At 35.7% G+C, this 24,305-nt stretch overlaps 3 protein-coding genes across 8 annotated transcripts; all 3 read right to left on the reverse strand.

Moving 5' to 3' along the window:
- Positions 1 to 316: 316 nt before the first annotated feature.
- Positions 317 to 5,770, reverse strand: LOC107026024 (pentatricopeptide repeat-containing protein At1g73710). Of its 2 annotated transcripts, none has more exons than XM_015226849.2 (3): positions 2,273 to 5,770; positions 1,456 to 1,514; positions 317 to 710 (listed from the first exon to the last, which is right to left on the reverse strand). In XM_015226849.2, exon 1 carries the CDS (start codon positions 5,633 to 5,635, stop codon positions 2,591 to 2,593), a length of 3,045 nt encoding a protein of 1,014 aa, XP_015082335.1. In that variant the 5' UTR covers positions 5,636 to 5,770; the 3' UTR covers positions 317 to 710; positions 1,456 to 1,514; positions 2,273 to 2,590. The 2 variants fall into 2 exon arrangements, with proteins under 2 accessions (XP_015082335.1, XP_015082334.1); XM_015226848.2 differs by lacking the exon at positions 317 to 710 and adding an exon at positions 909 to 1,259.
- A 649-nt stretch (positions 5,771 to 6,419) lies between these two features.
- On the reverse strand, positions 6,420 to 11,609 carry LOC107026025 (secretory carrier-associated membrane protein 1-like). 2 transcript variants are annotated; one of them, XM_015226851.2, is made up of 13 exons: positions 11,481 to 11,607; positions 11,298 to 11,399; positions 9,157 to 9,267; positions 8,975 to 9,037; positions 8,705 to 8,738; positions 8,464 to 8,586; positions 7,774 to 7,836; positions 7,595 to 7,688; positions 7,440 to 7,485; positions 7,285 to 7,352; positions 7,069 to 7,117; positions 6,808 to 6,873; positions 6,420 to 6,719 (listed from the first exon to the last, which is right to left on the reverse strand). In XM_015226851.2, exons 2-13 carry the CDS (start codon positions 11,355 to 11,357, stop codon positions 6,633 to 6,635), a joined length of 864 nt encoding a protein of 287 aa, XP_015082337.1. In that variant the 5' UTR covers positions 11,358 to 11,399; positions 11,481 to 11,607; the 3' UTR covers positions 6,420 to 6,632. The 2 variants fall into 2 exon arrangements, with proteins under 2 accessions (XP_015082337.1, XP_015082336.1); XM_015226850.2 differs by having other exon boundaries at positions 11,298 to 11,609.
- A 630-nt stretch (positions 11,610 to 12,239) lies between these two features.
- LOC107026080 (protein STRUBBELIG-RECEPTOR FAMILY 3-like) lies at positions 12,240 to 23,703 on the reverse strand. 4 transcript variants are annotated; one of them, XM_015226926.2, is made up of 17 exons: positions 23,552 to 23,703; positions 22,947 to 23,133; positions 21,503 to 21,629; positions 21,350 to 21,421; positions 21,133 to 21,198; positions 20,959 to 21,030; positions 20,802 to 20,873; positions 20,645 to 20,716; positions 20,502 to 20,567; positions 20,340 to 20,405; positions 18,195 to 18,637; positions 17,249 to 17,670; positions 16,233 to 16,504; positions 15,606 to 15,744; positions 14,473 to 14,609; positions 14,234 to 14,390; positions 12,240 to 12,811 (listed from the first exon to the last, which is right to left on the reverse strand). In XM_015226926.2, the coding sequence occupies exons 2-17, from the start codon at positions 23,050 to 23,052 to the stop codon at positions 12,716 to 12,718; spliced, it is 2,385 nt and encodes a 794-aa protein (XP_015082412.1). In that variant the 5' UTR covers positions 23,053 to 23,133; positions 23,552 to 23,703; the 3' UTR covers positions 12,240 to 12,715. The 4 variants fall into 4 exon arrangements, with proteins under 4 accessions (XP_015082412.1, XP_015082413.1, XP_027774172.1 ...); XM_015226927.2 differs by having other exon boundaries at positions 23,368 to 23,584; XM_027918371.1 differs by lacking the exon at positions 23,552 to 23,703 and adding an exon at positions 23,304 to 23,545.
- Positions 23,704 to 24,305: the final 602 nt, after the last annotated feature.

Raw genomic sequence — 24,305 nt, forward strand, 5'->3', positions numbered from 1 at the left:
TTTAAAGATGACGAGCACTAATAAAGGCAGGTGTGACCCTCAATGTATACTTTGAGGTTGCTAGTTCGAATCTCGCTTGAAGTTTCTAATATGTTTTGAACATTGTATAGGTGATATATTCTTCATATTTTTGTAACAAATTATTATTAAAATTTCATTTTGACAGCTAGTGGCAAATGTGATAGAAAGGGGCAAACCATATGCCTTAACATTAAAGCAATATTTCAACACCACCAAATAGTTAGTTAGGTGCCTAAGGGACCATATTCCTCTTTTTGGTTATACAAGTACCACATTCCTTGGGTTAATTCAAATACAATACTAACAAATATTTTTTCGAATTGATTAGTCAAGCATAAACTTAACACTCTTAAGAAAAATATATTTTTTTTCGATAACCATTTCTAATAACTAAAGTTTGGCCAAACATGCTATAAGACGGAGAGAGTACTTCTATTTAAACTTCTACCTGTATTTTCAATCTCATGGAGAACAAAAGAGGATGGTTATCCGGTTCTTTAGTTTCTCAATTGAATGCATAGATTCAACATGATCCAGAGAACGTTGAATCTTATCTTTAGCACAGAACTAACAAAACTGCATTACCTTACAAGACTGTCGTCACAGTGCTACCATCATAGTCGATCTTGCAGCCTCTCTCTTCATCTACGCTGCCTTTCTACATCCCCACGGAAATACACGTAGAGTAGCTGCAAATTTGAAAAAAAATGTACACACAAGTTCTCAAGTAATATGACAAAGGAAAAAGAAGTTTTAAGATGAGAAGCGAATTTACAAGCAAAATGTCTGATGTGATGGGAAATGAATTACTCATCGAATTCTACTGAATACGAACTCATATGGAATATACGAATCAGTAGTGTTTTTTAAAGATTAACTTTGAGACATAAATATAAAAGCGTACACCAACCAAAGCATGTTAGCCTAAAAGATCAGTTCTAGGGAAGATACCAGTGTTAAACAAGGACATGAAAAAAGAACTGAGTCATTTTTGTTAAACAAGGATAGATCAAATTATCAATGAAGACGTAAATTAGCTAAGAGAACTGATATAACTCTAGCTAAACATGGTCCTCTCGAAAAGGAAGGGAATGCAATTGGTTGCGAATACAAGAAATGTCTTATACCAACAACCATTGCCCATTCTAACAAATAATAAAAACAACTTGCGTCAAGAATTTCCCCTTGAAGAAAATTGGAGGTGCCGCAGCAGCAACAGTGCAGAATCCAATGTGAAACTACAAGATGAAAAGTACACATAGTGCTCAGTAAACAACTCAACAGTATAATAGAGTGGGACACATATCAAACTGTAGGCACTGCAAGCCTAAAACAAACTAAATTGCCTTGATTATGAAATGATGTGAATGGATAACTCTTTTGACAAAAAATTAAACACAATATGATAAGACGCAGTCAAAGACATAGACTAACCTCTGTCGCTACTATCCATTTTAAGGAAAACTGGCTCCATAAATTCCAATTTGAGCACCCTGTTACACATTCAAATATTATTGTACTTGATATACATGACATTCTTAAGAAGCTAAAACTGATATAAATACTAGGTGAGCCTATTGCTTGCGTGTTCAATACCGTGAGCCCCTAATGCAGAACCAGTCTGCAAAGTCACTTCATAAGCTACTTCGTAGGTGTTTTCCAGTTATAAGGACTCCACTATTTTAAAAAGGAAGATGGTGAGTAAATACAGAGAAATATTTTATACTCCACTAACACTAAGTCACTAACGATGACAGAAATCTAGATAAGTAGACAACATTGTACTTCACCTTTCCACCCATAAAATTACACCATCCCAACATTCTATTCCCTGGATATTTTTCAACAGCTGTTCGGTTAATCAAAAAAATAATTTTTTTACCTTTTTCCTTTCAATCCTCGTAACTAAACTGAAAGCAAGGATAAACAACTATGCTTTACTAACATTGGAGACGACAAAAATGGAGAAAGCAAACAAGAAAATCTAATAGCACTTGTCTTTTGTCCCTTTCTTTGTTGAAGATGTGATTAAGTAAATAAAAGCATGTTCGACTCCGTAACAGCTTAAGCTATAGAGGTCTATAGATTCAAGTTAAGCCACCACCCATCATGAAAAGGAAAAAATAAAGAAGAATATTCACCTTCTCGTATGTTCACACAATTCAACAGTTTTTATTACTTCTACTAATCCTAAAACACATTACCATCAGTTCAAAAGGTTGCAGAAGCTGAAGGAAATGGGGAATGTTACCTAAGGAGTCGCCAAGCTGTACACAAATCAGAATAAGCTGGAGCAAACCAATTTTAGATATTGGATGTTGATAAACAAGACAAATAGATGGTTGTCCATTTTTGCCTTCTTTTCCTTCTTCCACCTTCACACCAAACATGGTCATGGTCATGCTCATTCTTCCAATTCTTCTGACTCAACCCAAAGGGCTCAACTCGAATTATATAACAAACAAGGCCACATATAACGGCACAAAATAGAAGCTAGTCAATTCAAATTACATAAGATATGTCCAGAATGCTACTGAGCACAAGGCCACACTAAGCCTTGATGGGTTTATCAACCTTCCAAATCTTCTCCTTCGCCACCTTCAGAAACTTCATCCACAACACCTTCAGATTCAGATTCTGTAAGCTTCTTCACATCTAAATCGAGTTCCATTTCCTGACTAACCAAATCAGCAAGGTCATATCTGCCTGCATCACTATAGGCATCTATAATTGCGTTGTATAATGACTCATTGGGCTCGATATGTCCGTATTTTAACTGGCCATATATCCGCTTTATACCTTCAACCATGCCAGCTTTCCCATAGCAACCTACAAGATTAATAAATGTGACAATATCTGGTTCCAGTCCTTCATCTTGAATTCGCATAAATATTTTTAGTGCCTCATCAATTTGGGATGAAGCTCCATACACATATATTGCAACATTGTAAGCAAAGAGATGCAGTCCCAATCCTGGTTGTGTGATAACGCTGCAGGATTCAATTGCAAATGTGTGCAAGCCTACTGCAGAGTAAACAGCACTTATCACTGCCTGTCTGGCATAAGGTTTACCTTCTCGGTAAGACAACTCGAGCTGTCTAACTGCCTCTACCGAAAAACCTCCCTTTTTCAATATTGTGAATAAAACCTTAAATGTGCCCCCATCTGGCAGAAGTTTCCGGTTAATCATTTCATGCAGCAATTCCCCACATTCAACAAGCTGCCCATTTGTGGTATAACATGCCATTACCTTATTGAATGTCATACAATCTCTTAAAAGTCCAGACTGCTTCATCTCCTCTGCTATCTCAATGGCTTCATCAAGCATACCCATATTCTTGTATGCATAAATCAAGGTTGCAAACGTAACACCATCAGCCTGACCTTTCTCCCTCAAATGATTAAATATCATTTTTGCTTCCGAGACCATTCCAAAGTCTGCATACAGATTGAGCATACTATTGGATGCAATGATATCAGGACCTCCATGCAGGTTTTTCATCTGCTCATACAGTTTTTTCGCTCCCTCTACTGATCCAAGCTTACTATAAGCCTTAATCATTGAAGTCAAGATTATCTGATTAGCTTGAATCCCAGAGTCATTCATGAAACGGAAATAATGCATAGCTTCTTCAAATTTACCAGATTCAGCAAACCCATCTATCAAAGTACCATAAACAACCTCATTCGGTTTTACACCTGCTTTGGACATTTCATCAAAGACATCAACAGCATCAGAAAGCCTACTCATGCGCACATAACTAGCAATTAGTGCAGAGAAGGTAGAACATGAAGGTTTAAATCTCAATCCTTGCATTTCGGCTAAGAGCTCTTTGGCTTGGTCAACTAAATCACCCCCACAGAACATTTGGATTAGAGAGTTATAAGTGCACTCATCTGGCCAAGTCCCTTGGCTTTTCATTCCCTTGAAGAGTGAGAAAGCTTTATCATATAGCTTTGCGATTCCATATGCCTTGATCATGACATTATATTCTGCAATTGCTTTCTTCTGAATAACCTTGTCTCTTCTACCAAAGAACACATCCTCGGCTTCTTCCCAAAGTCCCTTATTAGCATACGCATCGATAATGGCAGCATAAGCTGGCGATGAGAACCCACCGTTCAGTTGACACTTCTCATAAATTGTCTTTGCACAATCGATCAACCCTTCATTGATATACATTCTCATAATAACAGGAAGAGAGTGTTCGTCTATATACATACCTAAACTTTCAATTTCACTAATCACATTTTCAACCTCCTGGACCATATTTTGCTTGCATAGTGTTCGAATAATAGCCCTACAAGTCACAACATCAGGGAAAAGTCCCGTCCTCCTTATCTTTCTATACCACTGAAGAGCCCTATCAATCTTACCTGCATTAGCATAAAGAGACAGGAAGATGTTGTATGTTTTCGTATCAGGAGATATTCCTCTTTCCTCCATCTTATTCAGCAATGCTTCCGCCTCTTCCAAGTAGCCATGACTTCCACAAATAAAGATCATAGTGTTGAATGTTACAGCGTCCAAAGCCACACCGGATTTCAACATCTCATTAAACACATTCGCAGCGTCCTTCAAGCGACCAGCCTTTCCATACAAATCAATCAGAGTATTGTAGGTGGCAGTCATTTGAGGTTTCCTCCAAGTTCTCTCAATTTCTAAAACTCTAGACGGGTTCCTCCCTCCGGTCCTGAAAAGCTCAGTCAACAAAAACTGCTTCAAACTAAAAGGTTCAGAGTCATCTATAGAATCCAAATCAAAATCATCCAATTCAATCTTCCCAGTACACCAATCCTTATAAAACCTATCTGCTCTATCATATTCCCCTGCATCCTTTAAAACTTTAACAACTGTATTCATCGTAACCTCATCCGGGAAAATTCCCCTCAACTTCATATGTTTAATCCATAAAAGAGCCTCCTTCACCAACCCTGCTTTCCCATACACATCAACAAGCATTCCATAAGTATTATTCGTTGGGAAAACACCATTCTTCGCCATTTCAATCCAACAAAGTCTCAACTCATCCCATTTCTTAGCTCTACCTAGTGCTCTAAGTATAACATTATAGTGAATTACATTCGGAACATAATCTTTCTGTGATTTCATCCACTCGAATACCCGAAGAGCTTTTTCCCAATTACTCTGCTCTTTAAGAATCACAGTTTGCTCTTTAGGACTAAGCTTCCCATAATACAAATTAAGGGTTTTCTCAACATCACTTTCTGTGCGTAAAGAACGCAAAATTGAAGGCAAAATACCACCATATCCCTTCTTTTTACCATTAATAACCGTTCTTGAAGGTAAAGCTTCAGCCTTTGAATGACACTGCAGCTTAAACCCTATAAAAACCCTATCTTTATCATCTCCTTCAAGTTTTAGCTTGTGGGGTTGCAGAATCTTGATGTTTATGTGTAATGGGTGGTCAGTTTTGGATGAAGGTTGAGATTTACAGATATGTTTTTGGGTAAAACTGTGCAAGTTAAACCCTAGAAAAACCCTAAAATTGAAATGAGAATTAAGGTTTTGAGGTGAAGAAATAGGTTGAGAATGAAGTGAAGTTTCATAAGGTGTTCCAATCACCATGGAAGTTGAAGTTTGAAGCACCATTTTTTTTTGCTTGTTTACAGATGAAAACAAGAAAATAAGCAAATTTATCAACTCATTAACAACTGTAACAGCTGAAAAAAGGAAATAAGCTGCCGGCCAGAAATAAAGAGAGGGAAAAGATATTCCTAGTGGAAAATAAGTTTATTTTTTTGAAGATTTTTTTTTGTTGAAAAAAAAAATAACTTGAAAAAAGAAATTTATATATGAGCCAAGGATTTTTTAAAAATAGCAATCATTTTTTATTTTTACGAGATAATAATAAAATTTACATTTATTCTATACTTGCTAAACTTTTGTTATGAGATTTTACTGGTTGTTTTTTGAGCAAAGAGGGACTTATTGAAGCAAAAATCTTCTTCCACTGAAATAGACTCACAATATTTTTTTTTTAAAAAAAAGACAAAACTACAACTTGTTTTAAAGTTTTTTGGACCAAATTTTTTTTCTCCAAAAAAAAAAGATTGTTATTACAAAAAGCTTTTCCAAATCTTTGTGCTATTTACCATTACTCATTTTATCTTTTGGAAAAATACAGCAAGACAATTTTTTTAACCAACACATTTATGGGATAAGAATATTCGCAGGTAAATTTATACTTTAAGTTAAAGCATATGGATGGCCAAACTGGACATATTTGAGAATTGATAGATGGTGGAAAAGAAAATTTTCAACAATAATCGATTTGATAAGAAAAACTTCCAACTTATTTGCAAAACATGTTGTATGGCTACAAATCTGTCAAAATAGCTATAGTTTTGACTCTCGAAATTTGAATACCGCCATATAAATAATTCAGAAAAATGGCACAATGAGCATCAAATTACTATAAATGTGTACATAACATGAGGCTGTTCAAGTGTTACTCATTGATATCACTATGTACTCCAGAATTACATTTGCATCATTTAGTTAAGTTGTACTGATGAAAGCAATCAAAGAATTTAACAAACACGAAGACCAAAACTGCATATGCTTGAATGACCCTACAATAATGTCGTCATAGTGCAGCCATCATAGTCGATCTTGCAGCCTCTTTCTTCATCTCTGCAGCCTTTCCACTTCCGCGGAAATACATGTAGACTTGCTGCACAAGGTGGAGCAAAATTGAAAGATGCTTGGGGTGAGACAGAACCAACCAAAGTAGTATGACAAAGAGAGGTAGATGACTAAACCTGTATAACCCATATGCTCATCAGTGTTTCAAGACAGAAGAATCCAGCTCCAATGAAGTAGAATATCTGCAAAATGAAGCGAATTTACAAGCATAATGTACGATCTCATGGGATTCTTGTATAAACAATGGGTAAAGAATACTAAGAAGAGTTGAGATTTGTTAATATATCAAATAGCATGAATACGAACTCAGATGAAATATACGGTTCAGTGGTGTGCTTTTAAAGGTAAACTTTGAGACAAAAAATATAAAAGCTTACCCCAACCAAAGCATGCCAGCCTAAAAGATCAATTGCAGGCAAGATACCACTGTTAAACAAGGAAGTGAAAAAAAGAATGAGCCATTATTATTTTAAGAAGAAAGCATCATATTATCAACGAAAACATAGATTAGCTAAAGAACTAAATATAACTCAACAGCCAAACATGGTTTGTACCAGCAACCATTGCCCATTTTAACATAAAAGGTAACTTACGTCAAAGATTTTCCCTTGAAGAAAATTGGAGGTGCCACAGCAGCAATGATGCAGAATCCGATGTGAAACTACACGTTGGAAAAAAGGTACTCAGAGTTCCTCTATAAACAACTCAGCAGTTTAAAGAAAAACCAAAAAGAAAATGTAGTATTTACCACGTAACTTAAGAAAAACCACCCAAACTTCAGCGCACTATCAGTCCTGAAAACAAAATGGATATCAGAATATACTCTTTTGGAAGGGACAATCACACTACAGAAATTAAAAGAAAAATGATATAATCGATTACTAAGGAAGCACAAATATGTACCTCATCGCACGATAGAGAGGCCGATACCACAATACATAGGCTCCTGGGACACCTGATATTAAGTAGATAACAGCAAGCAACCAGATAGTTGGACCTACAACAACAAAATGCAAACCTTAGACGGTTAATTTTCACAAAGAATTAGAGAGGTCAGTAAATGAAGTTCCAGCGCAACCAACCTTCTCCTCTGATCCAAGCTAAGGTGACAGCAACAAGGTTCCATACAAGACAGGCTGCCAGACCTGCAATTTACCATGTCCAATGTCACTCAACCACATGAGCATTAACTAAAGAAATCAGTTCCAAGAAAGTAGTCTGATTGAACAATAAAAGAAAGAAAATGACTGTCATGAATCATTCTAACAAAAACCATCTAGAAATTTTCCTTCATTCTCTTTTATCTCAATTTGAACTGGTATTTTTGAGATGTACAGCTACAAGTGATGTGAACTAGTATGCCTTTCAAATCTTTACCCCAAATTCCAAAGACAATAGTAGGCACTTAGAGGAAATCGTAGACCCTCTTAATCCATGTGTCACTAAAACCATTTGCACAAAAAGCTTGTCTAAAAGATAGAGTTTATGTTTTAAATTCTTTGGAAGCATATGATACTATTAGGCAAATAGATAGCTTGGAATACTATACAGAACACTTTTTTTTTGGAACATAGTCAACCAAGAAAGTAGTGAATAATAATAATATGCATCCAAATCCTTTTTTTTTGGAATATTGGTAAAGTAATATGCATCCAAATCTTTCAGGTCAGTTTAACCTATAAGGTTGAAGATTACTTATTGGAAAGGTCAAGTTAGAGGCACTAATAGCATCCATAAGAGAAGATATTTATAGGGAAGACATGCGGACATACCCAACAGTGTAGTAAATGCAACATATTGCAACTTCTGTAGATGAATAGGAATTTCATTTGCGATATCGTGATGAATGATGGGGAAGAAAGGTGGCCAATTCTTGTCTTCAATCACTACACCAGCTGAAAAAGGAAAAGGAGAGATTGGAAATAAAATCAATTAGCAGAGGGGAAAAAAAGAGCAAAACTCTTGAATTAGTTCAAAGACTGTAAAGACAAACGTGTATACAGTGAAAACTACCTCTTGCTATTGCATCCTCCTTCCTTTTAAGTTCCTATATTAAACCAATAAAACTGACCATTAATAATGTACAAAATGCCTAAAAGGAAAAGACAGCCTGCAGCACCTTGAACCAAATAAGAGATAATATCATCTAGAGCAAGACAACAATAATTATTTGGTAAGAGATAATCTTACACGGCTTTCCTAATTAACAAGCAATAGAATAGAAAGAACTTGTGTTTTCTATTGTGGAAGATATGCAAGAATAAATGTAGAGTAACAACCCACCTGTTCTCTTTTCTTTAATTCAGCCTCTTTAGCTTGGAGTTCTTTCTCTTTCTTCTTCATGTCCTGATTAGTTATATGAGTAAAATACATGAAAACTCAAACCTATACTCCAAATGAACACAGGTATAGTAGTCACAGGGAAGAAAAAAGTGCAAACTAAATTTATCAAATCATAATTTTACATTTGAACCATCAAGAGGAATATCAACGGTTGCGCCACGATCATAGCCGGCAGGTTCATGAGGAAGAGGATAAGGCCTCGAGTTTGCAGCAGCAGGAACACTTCCATTATTCTGCAGAATTCAGTAAGTACTAAGTACCATAATATGCACAAGTAAAGTACCCGCGTACCATTACTAAGAATAAAAAGAAGAACATGCAAATGGATATTCTCACTATTCAAGAATGAAGATGAAGTCTTGCATAATATGTACACAAGAAACAATTCATCAGCTTTTACGAGATTGAAAATTTCCTGCTCCAATTATTTCAGAATACAAATCAAACTAGATTGATTATCCCAATGATGAAGTCAGTAAGTTACATTGTGGACAGAGGACAAGGTGTTAAATTAAACACAAATGCATAAACATCAGCCCTTAGTTGTACATTTTGCTAGTTGGGTGTGTAGACAAAATTGATTTTGAAATAGCAAAGGAGACAAACTACTTCTCCTCATTTTGCTGACCACACTAGTTGCAAATGCACTACCATTTTGTTAAATACATTGACAGGTCATCAGAAGGCCATAGACGCTAGTATTAAGATACTTGGTTGGGACCCTAGTATCAATAATAAAATCAAATCCCAATATCTCTATGGCGGTAAACTGCTACACTGGCTAACTAGGATGATCCACACTCTGGTAGGAATTGCTTCCTTTTTCCGAGAGATGAGGCTTGATTTATGAGAAAACTTTAGTGTATGATCCACCTTTTTCAGTAGCATTTGGGCCTTTCATGGGGTTAGAAGAATTTTGCACGTTTATTACATCGGATTATTTAGAATTCAAGAAAATGTAATAATTTCTTTTTCCATATCTTCAGCAACTCACTTTTCAAATGAGAAAACTCCCGAGAACTTTGGAAGAAAATCTTATTGTGTTCATATAAAATGGACCACTTCTATTGAACCTTATGTAGAGGTCCTCGGTCCTAAAACAAGAAAAATATGAAGCACATAAAAAACTAAAAAACAAGAAAAGAAAAGGAAGCACGATTCAAGTAATAATTTGTGGGAAAGAGCAAAATACAAATGGAAAAATGTAAGTTCCATCTGCCATAGTTAAATCAGCACTGAGCACAATATCCATAAATACTAAACAACAACCAATCATCCCAAAGATGTTATACTGAATACTATTATCCCAATTTTTTTTTACTGAGACTGCAGTCACATTGTATTATTCTCACACTAGTGAAGCACAAAGGCAACAAAATTCCCACCCTTCTCCTCCTGCTCAAAAAACTGATATTTTTTCTTCGGGTGTGTTCTGTATGAGGGAAAACATCTGGTTGTCTCATGTTCGGTTGGTCAAAACTCTCGGAAAACATTTTCTCTAAAAAAACAAGTTCCTTAAGAATGACTTCCCTAATGGAAGTAGGGAAAACAAGTAGCATTCCACATTGAGTGTCCTCTCCGCCCTCCATCACACCTCATCTTCACCCCAAACCGCGTAGCCCCCATCCCATCGAACCACCTCTCATATTATTTATCTAGATTATACACAAATGTTTTTAGAAAAATACTTTATGCTATTGTACCGGATACAAGAAAATAAGTAGAAATCCACTTATTTTCCTAGAAAACATTTCCCTTTCATACTGAACACGCCCTTAATCTGCCATCACTCTATAGAAAAAAATTCCCATTCTATTGCAGAAACTACTTTGTTCACCTAATCTAACAATCCCACCCCATACATTGTCATCTTGCATGATTCTCATAAGAAAATCAAGCCACAACTCAATTCTCCAATAGCTCAATTACTACAATCTCGTTCACTAAAATTCAAATAGCTCCCAAATCCTAGAGAAGCAGAACTATTCTAGCTCATACTAAACATTTCAACTAACATTCTCCCAGAAAAGAAGTTGAATAGGAAAACACGATCCACAATCTTAGTAACAGATCTGACAATATTTACCAACTAAACAAAACTCCAAACCCAGTATTCACTTTCTGCAAAAAAAAAACATCATCTTTAACACAAGAATCCACCCCCTCAAACCCCATTTCGCTAAAACCCAAAATGTCACAAAATCTAGTAGTTAGTACTAAGTAGATGGTAAAGAAGAGTAAAAATGAACATATGGGTATATACCGAAAATGGGTTCACTTCATCTTCTTCAGCAAAAGGATTGTCATTGTAACGACCAGCCATCACCTCTTCCACAGATCTGGATATGTTCAAACAAGCTCAAATCTGAAATCTTGAACAACTTGGGTTTTAGATTTCCAATATGTATACACCTTTTTTATGAAATAGACGTGATATCTTTACTACTTTTTTCCCCTGAATTTGCTTCTGCTTAAATATTCTTCTTCTTTTTTGCCAGTAGAAATTGTACTGCACGTTACAATGTAGCTATTCATTCACGAGATGACAGCAGAGACAAAGGCTTTAATACAGCTTATCACTCACTCTATTTATATGAAGATAACAATCTTAGTATATCCCGTGAAATTATTTTATCCCGCATTTGACGATTAATATTAATTACTCTTCGAAATTATTTTTATAGGATATTTTTATCTATTTATCCGGTGATAGATAAATCCTATCTAACTCTAACCAAATTACGAATTTTTAACTTAATAAATATATTTTCATTCTATTAGATTTAAAAATAATTAATGTTTAAGAAAGCAAAATATTCTTTATTACTTGTAAGTGAGACGTATATAAGAAAACGTGACAAAAACCTTAAAAACAAATACTATGAATTGCGAATAAGTATACATATAATATGTGTACATTTGATTTTCTACATCGTAATCTATTTTTCCTAAAAGAAGAGAAAAGATAAAAACATGATTTAACCACAAGGTAGGAAAAAGGTAAAAAGTGATGCGCCACATACTGCCCAATTTTAGCTCACAATTTTAAGGGAAATATATTCTAGCTGTAATTACGGAAAAACAGTTTTTTCATAAAGAATTTTATACTCAATCTCATGTGCTTATGGTAGTTTTAACCAACTAGAAAAAGTATATTAAAAATAATAATAATATTTGGAGGAATAATAAAATTACAACCTTCAAGTGATTATTCAATATATCCATTGATGATACTGAAAGGCTGAAAATTGTGCTACAAAAGGTCCATGTTGAAGTGTGAAGAATATTCTTGTACAAACAATTGAAAATGTACAGCAGAACAAATAAAGATTTACAACTTTAGATATACCAATTAACAAACATAAATAAGCTCTCAAAACAATGGGGTTAGTGCATTTTATGCATTCTGGTTTCTGTTTGGCCTATAACTGAACATTAGAATGATTTGCAAAAAATTGTACTGAGAATCAGGATAAACCCGAGCTGTGTTGGTTGAAATTGTGCAGTTTCTAGCCAGCCCTTGGTCTTGGAGGTGTGAAGCTTTGCTGGCAGGGAACTGCATCTAAGTCTTTGATTCCAAGTATCTCAGCTCGAGTTAAGTTCTTCGCAGAAGTAAAAATATCTTGGAAGTCTTGATTACTCTATGCCTGAATCTGCTATAGCATACATGTCTGGTTCAAATCATTCTTCATCTGATCTACTGGGAGATTCTCTTCTTATCATTTGTATGAGGTCTTGAACCACTTCTGACATTTGTGGCCTATATTCTGGCTCAGGCTGCAAGGAAATTTTAAAGATAGTTACAACAAAATGCGTAGGCAAATACTATGCAACAGCTAATCTTGTCATGCTTGGAAGAGATATGAGACGGGCTTTACAAAACAGCCACATGAAAACTACTTCACTCTTTCCTTGATTAACAGCAATATGGTACTTTGTACTAGTTGCTCTGTGCACAATTGGTGAGTGCGATCAATCTATAAGATAGTGAATAGGATATAGAAGGTGGAGCCAAATGGAAATAATCCCTAATAAATCATAGGAGGCTTTTAATCTCCTCTTTCATTGCTACAAGGGTAACAGGAAGATGATAATGGAGAGGACACCACGAACAGGCTTCACATCGGAGTTACACCAACCAATTGGTTCCTTTTAACTTATCAGTATAGATTTCTGTTCATTGAAACATTCGAAATTTGACCATTATATAAATGTAATGGATATAGCGATTACAATGATATGTCCAACCAATAGAGTGTACCTCATTCTTCCTCCCCCCCTCACATACACAAGTATTAGGTTGAACAAAAAATTGCATAATACCTAGTGAGAAATTTACCACCCTCCCGAATAAACAAAAAGATAGGAAAAACAATAAGCAGAAGGAGAGGAATGTAATATATCTGTTGCTTCTACAAGCTTTGTGCTGGATTCTGGCAGATCCGAATTGTGGCCCAACCCCGAAAAGCTTTGAATTACTATTATTTGCTTATATTGTTAGGCCAGGCCAGTTGGATTGGGGAAACACTGGGTGTTTAAAAGGGTTGTAATAGGGGATCTCTTGTACTGTTTTCTTCTCTTTTATAGTGGAAAATTTTCTCCGCTTCTTCCCTGAGGACATGGGTTTTGACAAACCTCATATAATCCTTGTGTTATTTATTATTTATTTGTTTGGTGTGTGATTGTGTGCTAGTTAACCACGTGTGTTCTGCCACAAGATTTAATTTGGTGAATAGGGTATTATCGGTAAATTGTTCACCGATCCAGACTTTCCTTGTGTTGTTTGCTTCAACTACAACATACACACACTCATCCCTGGGTCATGAAAAGGCATTCAGACACCAGAGCAGAAAAAGATTTGGGAACATCGACATGGATGTTTCCGCTCACTGTAACTTTTAACTATACCTATAAACCTGGTACATCTCATACTACAGATTCACAGATGTCCTTAAACTGGTAAATAATTCATAATCTAGTGGCTACGAAAAACAAAAGACACCCTGTGTAGAGTTCCTATATTGACATAGTACAGTTCCTTCCTTTTTACTTTTTATTTGAATCTCTGTGATAAGAAATAAATCATTTCCCATGTTACCTTTTTCCTTCATTTGTACCCAAAGTTTGGTAAAGGATTGAAGAAAATGGAGATTTGGAAAAATTACTCGCTCGTAATAAAAGAAAAGATTAAAAACTCACCAAAACGCAGCGGGAAATTATGTCAGCAAAATGTGATAATGACTTAAGTGGGTACTTTCCTTTGAGAGAAGGATCAACCATTCTTGTCAATGCATCAATATCATGTAGCTGAGGGATGGCCCATCTAACCAAGAATTGCTCTCCTCGACTTCGAGTTCTGAATATGATATATAGGTAATGATAAAGCTGGAAGAGAACAACAGAACAAAATTTATTCAATGAGATGCAAATGGCTTTACCGGTCATATGACATTCTGCCCGTTAAGAGTTCCAGCATCACCACACCAAAACTGTAAACATCACTCTGAGAAGTGTAAATCCCTGACTCAAATTCCGGGGCACCATAGCCATAGGTGGTAAGAAGTTGTCCTGACAACTGAAAATCAAGTACAACTTCACTTATTCAATTTCAAATTCCTCGGCACGGTGCATAAAGAAAAACAAAAGAGGCAAGGTTTCAGCAAAGAGTGATGCAGCAAAAATTGATGATCCACATGCTTCTAGAGTAGCAGATCTATTATCATATGAAGTACAAGTAAAAAAAGACCAGTCATATCCGTGATGTCTTTTTTAGCTCAATCTTGTGTTCTACTGTTTCTTATAAATGAGAGGAGACAATGTGGACTTCATAAAAATAAAATAGAATTCAAGTTTCTGAAATCCCCTTTAACTAACATAGTGAAACTGTTCTTCCCACGTCTTTAGAAGTAAAAATTCTCAAACAGGGAAAAAAATACAGGACCTTATCACTGTCATATTAAATGTGCAGAGGCAAATGCCTCTACTTCTGAAGAATGTAGAGAATAGTTTCAAGGATCACTAAATTTCATCTCTTTGTCAAGGGGCAAAGATGAAAAGGCAAGTCCAGCATATGTTGGAAAGGATATACTCTCCTGCTTACAAATTCCACCAGTGTCTACTTAGATCTCGTGAAGCATTGAAATGTTATAAAAGGCTAAAACATGATAAATACTTCAGATTAGCTGGCAACTAGGTAGTCTCAGACTAGCTAGATTTGTTTCCTGATATCCAGATTTACAGGGACAGAGACTTAACCCGTCTGAAATTGACCATATAACTTTTGGCACTACTACAAAATCAACTATTTCTAAACTATAAGTTATCCATTTGCAAGAACCTATGTTTTATTTAATTACTGCTCTACTCCGGTGTGTTACTTGGAAGCATTTTGATCATCGTTACACCCCTTTATTAACAGCTAGTACTATTTAGTTCACATTTTCACTTCCATCATAAACCTGGAATTTGCTTTTCTTTCAACTGGAAATGCAAGCAGAAAATGACCACCCCACCCCAAGAGGTAAATGTCCGCTTGTTCCATACTTCTAATCCAATTTGGATGGTAAGTTACCTGGCTCACGGCACCTGATGATATCAGTGGAGCTAAACCACAGTCAGAGATATGCACAGCCAACTCTTCATCAAGGAGAAGATTGACAGATTTGAAGTTTCTGTGGATAATAGGTGGCTCACAGACCTCATGGAGATACCTTCATTGCATAGAAGAACAAATAATTAATACGTGAGATTTAAAATTTGTTTTAACTCGCTTTTCATGCAAATCTAAGAATTAGATCAACTAGCGATCCCACTAATAATTCACGGGTGGGATGACTACGACGTTATTTTCTTTCAACAATCGTCTTCAACTTCCCTTGTATGAACTCATGTGGAGGACATAAACCAAAATATAGCACCAAATATAATGTTCACATATACTTATAAAGACCATCTCCCACCTGTATTTTATCATTTTATGTCATGTCGTATGTACAAGGCATGAAAGTTCAGGACTAGTTTGTGATTTGAGTTATTTGCTACCTTCAAGTGCTAAATTATAATTAGAACTTCTTACAGAAATTTCTTATAGATCACTGCCAAAAAACTCTTCAACATCAAAATTTTCCATAATTCATATGTATATACTCGTATATTTGCATGTGGTTTGTATGTATATGTGACTGGTTATTTTACTTACTCCAAGCCTCTTGCAGCTCCAAGAGCCATCCGGATCCGTGTATCCCATGAAAGTTGTTGCTTGAATTCATCCTCAGAGTGCAGCGCATCTTGTAGTGTCCCGCTACTGCAGTACTCATAAACCAGAAGCCTTTGACCATGCTCTGCACAATAGCCCATCAACTCGACAACGTTAGCATGACGAATTCCGTCAATATTGTTTACTAGGTCAAGAAACTCATCATCCTTCTGTTGATTGGAAATTCTTCTGTCCAGCTTCTTGACAGCAAGTAACTGCATAAGCATTCAAAGTGTTAAGTGTCCGAAGTAAAACAATGTGACCACCAAATGATTCAAATAATATTAGCAATGGGATGAGGGTTAAGATTGCATGCCAGATAAACAAAAGTATACTAAAAATTAAACAGGGACATTGTATATTCTGAGTATAAAAAAGTTTCTCGTTAGAAAAGATGCATCAGTATTTGGCAGATCCTGCTATACAGCAAATGAGAAACTAGGGTACAAATCAGAATGGTAAGCTCATGCAACTCGAATGTTGATTGTTCTATGACAACAGTTTATCAATTGGTGTTGGCTACTTGAACAAAATGCCACTTAAAGATAATATAGGATAAGAACCAAAAGACGTCCTAAAAGAAAATTTAAGTTACAAGAAATATCTCATGAAGCAATTGGAAGTAATTTTGCTTTTATCGTATTTATGAAATACAGTTTACCCTAATATATATGACTCCGAATTTCCACCAACAAAATCATATTTACATACTATTAGTCAGTCCGCAAATCATTCTTAAACAATTAAGCACAGATATGCAAGAGCAAGACACGTAATGCAACAACAGATAAGAGGCTTTTTTAGTGCTCGCAAAACACTGAAAAGACCCCCAAAAAAGGGAATTATAAGTAAGAAGAGAAAAGCTGACAATCTAGGTTCAAGAGAATACAGCAGTGTAGGAAAACACAGTTGGTAATTTCAAGTATCAAATAACATTATAGTTCATTCATAACTTGTACCTTCCCGTTTGGAAGCTCTGCCCTGTACACAGTTCCCAGCATTCCTGATCCTATCAGATTATCTTGAGAAAAGCTGTTGGTATATTGCTGAAGAGATGCGATTGTGTAAGATTTCACAGAAGTTAGTGGAAGTGGCCTGTGGGGAAACTTCATTGCGGTATTGTCGGCAGGTGGAATTGGCTTCACAATAACTCTCTCTTGAGGAAAGGGTGGTGGCGGTGGGGGTGGCGGAGGTGGGGGTGGCGGTGGAGGTGGTGGCAACATCGAATCAATATCAATTCTGCTTAGGTTTATCTCACTACTATCCTTCTTTGGCACTGCCCTCAGGTTTTGCACATTTAACTCCTGCTCCTGCTGTGGCATGGGAGTGCGGGCCGGTCTCCTTGGTTGTTGATCTTCCTTTGGCCTCACCAGAGGAGGAGCTGTTCAAAACATATGAAATCCACTTATCATCAAAGAGTAGAAGAGGTTAAGAGTCATAGCTTTTTAATTCTGAAAGTTGGAAACACAGATATCGAATTCACGAATCTTTTGCAGGGTATTTATGATTGTAATAGAGAATTTGACAATCCTGTAGCGGCCATTGTCATTAAGGGGTCTCAATGGTTGTGATCATTAAGCAATGTCTTAACCAGTAGACTAAACCTTTTGACTTGTGTCAAGAGGTGTCAATACTTGTATATATTTTATTAAATCAAATTTGACCTCTATATATCATGTAAACAAAGGGGTGTCGCTTGACACCCCTGGGTAAGGGTGGGTCTGCCCCTGGGCACATGGATAACCACTATATATTTGCTTAGATGTCAAGACTGCAGACTCAAATAGAGCCTAAATTAAAGAGTGGTAGTTCTCCCTGTAAGAACTAAGGAAAAAAGCCAGACTAAGGAATACTAGCAATAATACACACAATAAAATAGTTGAGAGGTTTAATAATTTGCAGTACCTTTCTCTACATCATGTCCAGGTAGGACCAATAAACCACTCTCTCTACGATTCTCCCTGGAGGCCACATCAGGAGCTATTTCGTGCCGTCTGGACCAATTTGTCTCTTTCCTTTCCCTAAAGCATCTTGGCAGAAAGAGCAGGATTGCTAATACCAATATTATAAATGAAAAAACTGATGCAATGGATATCCAGACTACCCTTTTAACAGACTTTTTGCTTCCTTTTGAACTAGACTCTGCAGTTGCTGATGGTCCATCAGCCTTTTGTCCAGGTTTTCTTTCTGAAGGTGGTGGTGTCTGTGTTGAAGTTGGAGGCTTAAAAAAGGGTGATCCTGGTGGCGCTGGAGGGGGTCTCGTAAACGAAGTAGGTGGAGACAAAGGAGAGATACTACTGTTGGGTGGAGACAAAGGAGAGACACTGTTGAAAGGATTTCCAGTGTTTCTGCACGTCAAGAACAAAATTAGCAAGTAGATGAAAGCACTAGCCATCAGTTCTCATAATTAAAGTCAGTCAAGAGTCAAAGCCTATATAAGACACTGGAAAAAAGAACGAAACAACTGATACATCGTCCTAGCATGGATCAATATGTACCCTTACCAATATCGTTCAATAAATCAAATTTCCCGGCAAACAAATCTTTTAGAACAACATGATATGAAATTCACGCCTGTGTTCATAACTTAAATAAATTTTAGCCCGCTAGTGAACTTAAATATGACCAAAATGCAGTCCATCATGCAGCGTGACATATGCATCATATATGGGTGTCATATGGTTTTTGTGCTACTCTACCCTTTAGCCTATAATACCTCACATTTTTTCCAATTTACTGTGTACGCTAGATGCTTTTTTGTCTAATTGTTAAATTGAGCAGCATAGTGCTAGGATTTTTCTTTTTTTAGGTAATTGTGCTGATGAAACTCCCTCTGTCCACTTTTATTTGTCATGTTGCCAATTTCGAAAGTCAAATATTAATTTGATATTTTAAACAAAAAATTTAGATATTCAAAAACTATACAAAGAGTACTACAAATTGCAATTTTTTGCATATCAATATCATGAAAAAATATATCATAAATTGTTAGTCGAAGTTTTTATCGTTTGACTCTACTCTTCAACATATCAGATCTACAATAATATAAAAAAGACTTTGGTCTAACTCAATCCCAAAAGCTAGCTCAAGAGATGAGGACTGTCCAAGACCATATAAAGGAGTCAAAGTCCTCATGCTACATGATGTGGGACTCAACAATTTTCTAAAATACTATTATTAAAGACGGTGCAGCTAACATACAGGCTAACACGAAACACCTTTTATAATATTTCTCCTGCTTATGACAAAGAGTATTGTAGTTCAGAACAAGGTTTTTCTAGCTTATAGGAATTTAACAAGGTCTTGTATTCACAAACTTACATAAAGACAGACACACACACTCGCACACAAATTTCTACGAACATAAAATGTTTAAATGGATTGGTTCATAAATTGAGAAGTTTGCCAATAGCAATTGCATTTAATATTGCCAACCAACAAACTTAAGGTGTAATAAAGAAGTCACTCTGAACTCTTCCGGTGATCCATACTTAATGAGATGATGAAGCCTATTCAAGTCTTGTCATTTTGCACAGAAAATGCTCTCCCCTTTAGTGAAGTTTGATATTTACCAGTATGTTGACTAAAAAATTTAGTATGGTCCCCTTTAGTGAAGTTTGATATTTACCAGTATGTTAACTTAAAGTTTAGTATGGTCTGAAGTGGGTAGGGAATATGAAGCTGAGTACAGATGATACATGTGCTAAAGCTTTAGGAGTGTGCAGTATAATTGTTGTTTATGTTAACGATTGTAGCCCTTCAGATCTTATCTGCCTTAATTGTCCATGAATAACAAGCTGATCAAGGTAGTCACTCAGTTTAAGAAAGAGGGTATTAAGTATTAACAAAAAGTAAAGAGCAGTTTGGCATGTAATAATCGAACTTCAACAAGGATTGTCTCCATAATTTCTGAATGTGTCTAGCAGATTGTGTCAAACAAAGAGGCACACAACTGCACAAGAATGTAATAGGCGGCCGAGAATATGTTGTAGAGATTACGCGCCGGAAGATAAACAACAGTATAAGAAGCAGAAAGTGAAATGTACTTACTTGAAATTGGGAATAGATAACAACTTCTGAGGTATGGGCCCAGAAAACAGGTTATTCTCCACATTCCTGGAGGGACACAAAAGATGGGAGATATTAGTACGATATATATCATTCTATCGACCTGGAAGTAGTATTTGAGTTAAAAGTAGTGACGAAGAGTACAAATCTGCGAGGGGAAGATCTTGTAAAACATCAAGAGTTCCAGAAAGCTGGTTATTCTGCACATGTCTGAAAATCAAGAAATAAGCTGCTTTTGTATTGATCATAAATTATAAACCAATTCAACAATATGTAGAATCACTCACAGAGTAGTCAGGGAGGACAAGTTTCCTACTGATGACGGCAAGGCTCCGCTGAAACTGTTACTTGACAGATCACTGCAAGAATACAAATAATCCACCAATTATGGACAATTAAAAACCTCTATGGAAATATTGAAATGCTTTTGTTTTGGTGTCATACAGATTAACCAATGCTGTAAGGCCTTGAAAGGAATCTGGAAGTTCTCCAGTCAGTTGGTTTCCATTGAGAGACCTGAAACAAAAGAGAAGCATAGCTGACTGGAACCATGATTACGGTAATGGGAAATCTCCAATCTAAAATATAAGATGAAACTCACATTGCTGAAAGTTGACTTAGGGAAGATAAAGAACTGGGAATACTTCCGGTTAAATCATTATCTGAAAGAAAACTGCCAAAAGGTAAAGACAATTAATGGTTTGCCCAAAAGGTAAGCTGTAATAGTTCAAGCTTCACTCTCTGTTTCCCCTTCTAGGATAATGATAATACATACATATTCTGCAATGTAACTGGCAGACTGGATGGGAAGGTTCCGCCGATGTGATTGTTACTCAGATCTCTGCCACAAGAAGTTTCAACAATTATTGTTCAGGTGTCACACAATAAAAGAAACCTCCAGAAAAGGAAGCATCCACATAATATATGCAGCACATGCACAGAAAACGCGACCAAATTATGACAAAGGAGATATATCTGTGGGGTACACGTACATTGTTTTGAGAGAAGAAAATGATGCTAAGTTATCCCCAAGTTCACCTGCCAAGTTAGCAGCATTTAATTGACTGCAAAGAAGATGATTAGAAGGATTAAAATTATAACTTCCAAATATCCATGAAATGCTGCAACGAATAAGAGGTCGTTACATGGATATTATATTCGTCTCCTCGCATACGACCCCTTGCCATTGTCCATCACATGGGTCTGCACTAACACCCCAGCCAGGAAGGGAAGGTGATCCCAGGGAAGCATGTAAGGCATTAATTGCAGCAACTAGACCAACAGAAAGGAAAATGCCAGAGTTAGAAATTACAAAACCATTGAAGAATATATTTTTTTTTTTTTGAGATAAGAAACCATTGAAGAATATTGTTGATATTGATTCATGAATGAATTAGAAATTTTGATTCCAAACATTTAAAGAATGCTAACTTCAAACCAAGCGAAGCTTATATGATCAAGATGGCAATACTAGATATTTAGGACAATAATAACATGTGTTGAATTCACATATCACTTGAGGAGGCCATAGCCCCCTACAGTTGACTAGCAACCTAGGAGTCAGTACTTCATTGCCTCCTCTTCCGCTTCAATTTCCTGAGACCGTTTCTTTTTTTTTTCTGAAAGAATGACAGCTTGTCCACAGTTAGTAGAATAGGTAACTGTGGCATGCAAGTTTTTTAAGAATGTAAGTGAAACGATTAGGTTATTTTTAAGGTTTTTTGTTTGTGTATGATGGAGTTGTTTGTAAATTAATTCAAACAACAACATACTCAATGTAATCCCACGCAAACCTTACCCCCTACCTTGAGAGGTAGAGAGGTTGTTTCAATAGACCCTCAACTCAAGAAAAGGCATATCGAAAAAAAAAGAAACAACGGAAGTGAAGAAATAGTGGCAAAATACTATAGAAAGCATGACAAAGCATTCTGGGAAGAAAAAAAGAAAAGGAACAGTAATTGCAACAAAATCGTGCGATAATAAATAGTAACGAAAAACTGAAGGGCAAGAAACTACGAGGAAAATACTAGTACTACCTGTATGAAAGGATAAGCAAGATAAAACTCCACTACCTACTAACCTTCTACCTTAATCGGTTTCCTCCACAACCTCATATCTAACGTCATGTCCTAACTTAATTCCGAAAATGGATAAAGACTATTCATTTAACCACCAGAAACAGTAACAGCAACAAAATAGTGCAATAATAGTAACACATATACAAGGACAAGAAACTACCAAGGAAATACTATGACTACTAGCATGAAAAGATAAGCAAGACAACACTCCATTACCTACTAACATTCTATTCTAATATGTTTCCTCCACAGCCTCCTATCTGCAGGTCATGTCCTAAATTAATTCGTGAAATGGATAAAGACTATTCATTTAACCGACCAATTTTGGATAACTCCAGCTCCCCCGACTTAAAAACGTTTACCCAAAATAAAGTTCAAGTTAACAACTAGCTCAGCTCATAATTCAGTCTCCCATAACCAGCATTGCCCAAAACATGAAAACTAGCATCCCTCTCCAGCTCTACTTCAACGCAAAACAACTTGAAATATAATAGTATTTGTTGTTCCTTACCATCTCCAGGGTCAGTTTCATCTGAAAGCTGAACAGCAAAAATTAACAAAATCCCCACCAAGATCTCCAAACTCAAGCACCCTAACACAGATCTCTTCCCACCCATTGATCCAAACTGTAACCCTTTTCTTCAATCTACTCTTTCTTTGGAAACACACTCTGCATAACCAATACATAAACCTCCAATCTGAAATAGCCCAAAAAAAATTTTAAAAAAAATCAGTACTTCAATCAAACCCAAAATTCATCATAACACAACCAAAAAGAAGCAAATCAATGACACCCAAACTGATAACCAAAATGGGTATTCAAAAATTGAAAAGTAGACAACAAATCTACAAACAAAAAAAAACTTAACTCTTGCACAGTTGAAGATGGAGAAGTAAAAATTGAAGTAGAGTAACAAAAAGGAAAAACCCACCAAATATGAAGTAAATTATGAAGAAATAATGAGGAAGTAGCTGGGGAAAAACATCATGATTTCATATAATTGAGCTGAAAATGAAAAACAAAAGAACAAAAACTACGAATGCAAGCAAAGCATTGTTTTAACAGAGTAATAATAGTTGTAAATCTGGATGGAGAGAGAAAGAGAGAGGCTTTACTTTTGGTATAGCTGAAAAAAAACTAAAAAGCTAAATGTAGAAAGTTGCAGAAATTAACAACACTATGAAGAAGACTTCTTCGTCTTCTTATTTTTGCTTCTCTATCTACTTTCTCTCTCTACAATAAATAAACGTAATTATGTTTTTTTTTAACTTATATTTACCTTCTTCAATCCTGAATACTCATATACAATAACATTCAAATTTTGGAAGAAATAAATGAAATCAAACTAAACGATATATTTTGTTTTTCAAGATTTAAATAAATTTTATAAATATATTTTTAAAATATGAAATGTATCACATAAATTAAATCGATATTAGCACGTAGTAATGTGTGTGAGTATGCATGTGTGCTTTGAGTCCACCTAGAGGAAAGTGAATTTCTAATCCCACTTGCCAATGCTGCGCGTGATTTTCTTTGCTTCTTAATACTGACAGGTGGAGTGAAATGATTGGTTTATAATATATTAACGGTCAATTAAACCGTTGTGTCGTTAAATGGCGCGTGTGATAATATGAGCTTGTTCTTTTTCGGTTTTTTTTAAAAAAAAAATGAAGTTGCTAGTAATATCAAAACTAAAACTGGCTTATTTCCCCTATTTTTTAAGCATAATACATAAAGAGTTTATATAAATAGATATTTAAATTATATAAAATTAATTAAATAAATATATATATTTTATATAATATAATATACATAAAATATTATATTGAACATAAAACTATTATATAAAATGAATGTATCCATTTG

The sequence above is a fragment of the Solanum pennellii genome, chromosome 7, assembly GCF_001406875.1.
Source record: "Solanum pennellii chromosome 7, SPENNV200".
Taxonomy (NCBI): domain Eukaryota; kingdom Viridiplantae; phylum Streptophyta; class Magnoliopsida; order Solanales; family Solanaceae; genus Solanum; species Solanum pennellii.

Excerpts from the sequence above, each read along its gene's own strand:
- LOC107026080 (XM_015226926.2), bottom strand. The coding sequence starts at position 23,052 with ATGGGTGGGAAGAGATCTGTGTTAGGGTGCTTGAGTTTGGAGATCTTG. Across the intron at positions 20,717-20,801 it reads CTTACAGCATTGGTTAATCT|TGATCTGTCAAGTAACAGTT; the intron begins GTATGACACCAA and ends GTATTCTTGCAG. Across the intron at positions 16,505-17,248 it reads CAGAGCTTCCAAACGGGAAG|TTACTTGCTGTCAAGAAGCT; the intron begins GTACAAGTTATG and ends ATGCTTATGCAG.
- LOC107026025 (XM_015226850.2), bottom strand. The coding sequence starts at position 11,357 with ATGGCTGGTCGTTACAATGACAATCCTTTTGCTGAAGAAGATGAAGTG. Across the intron at positions 7,837-8,463 it reads TGCATTTACTACACTGTTGG|GTCTGGCAGCCTGTCTTGTA; the intron begins GTATGTCCGCAT and ends GGTAAATTGCAG. Across the intron at positions 7,486-7,594 it reads CCTCTCTATCGTGCGATGAG|GACTGATAGTGCGCTGAAGT; the intron begins GTACATATTTGT and ends TTTTGTTTTCAG.
- LOC107026024 (XM_015226849.2), bottom strand. The coding sequence starts at position 5,635 with ATGGTGCTTCAAACTTCAACTTCCATGGTGATTGGAACACCTTATGAA.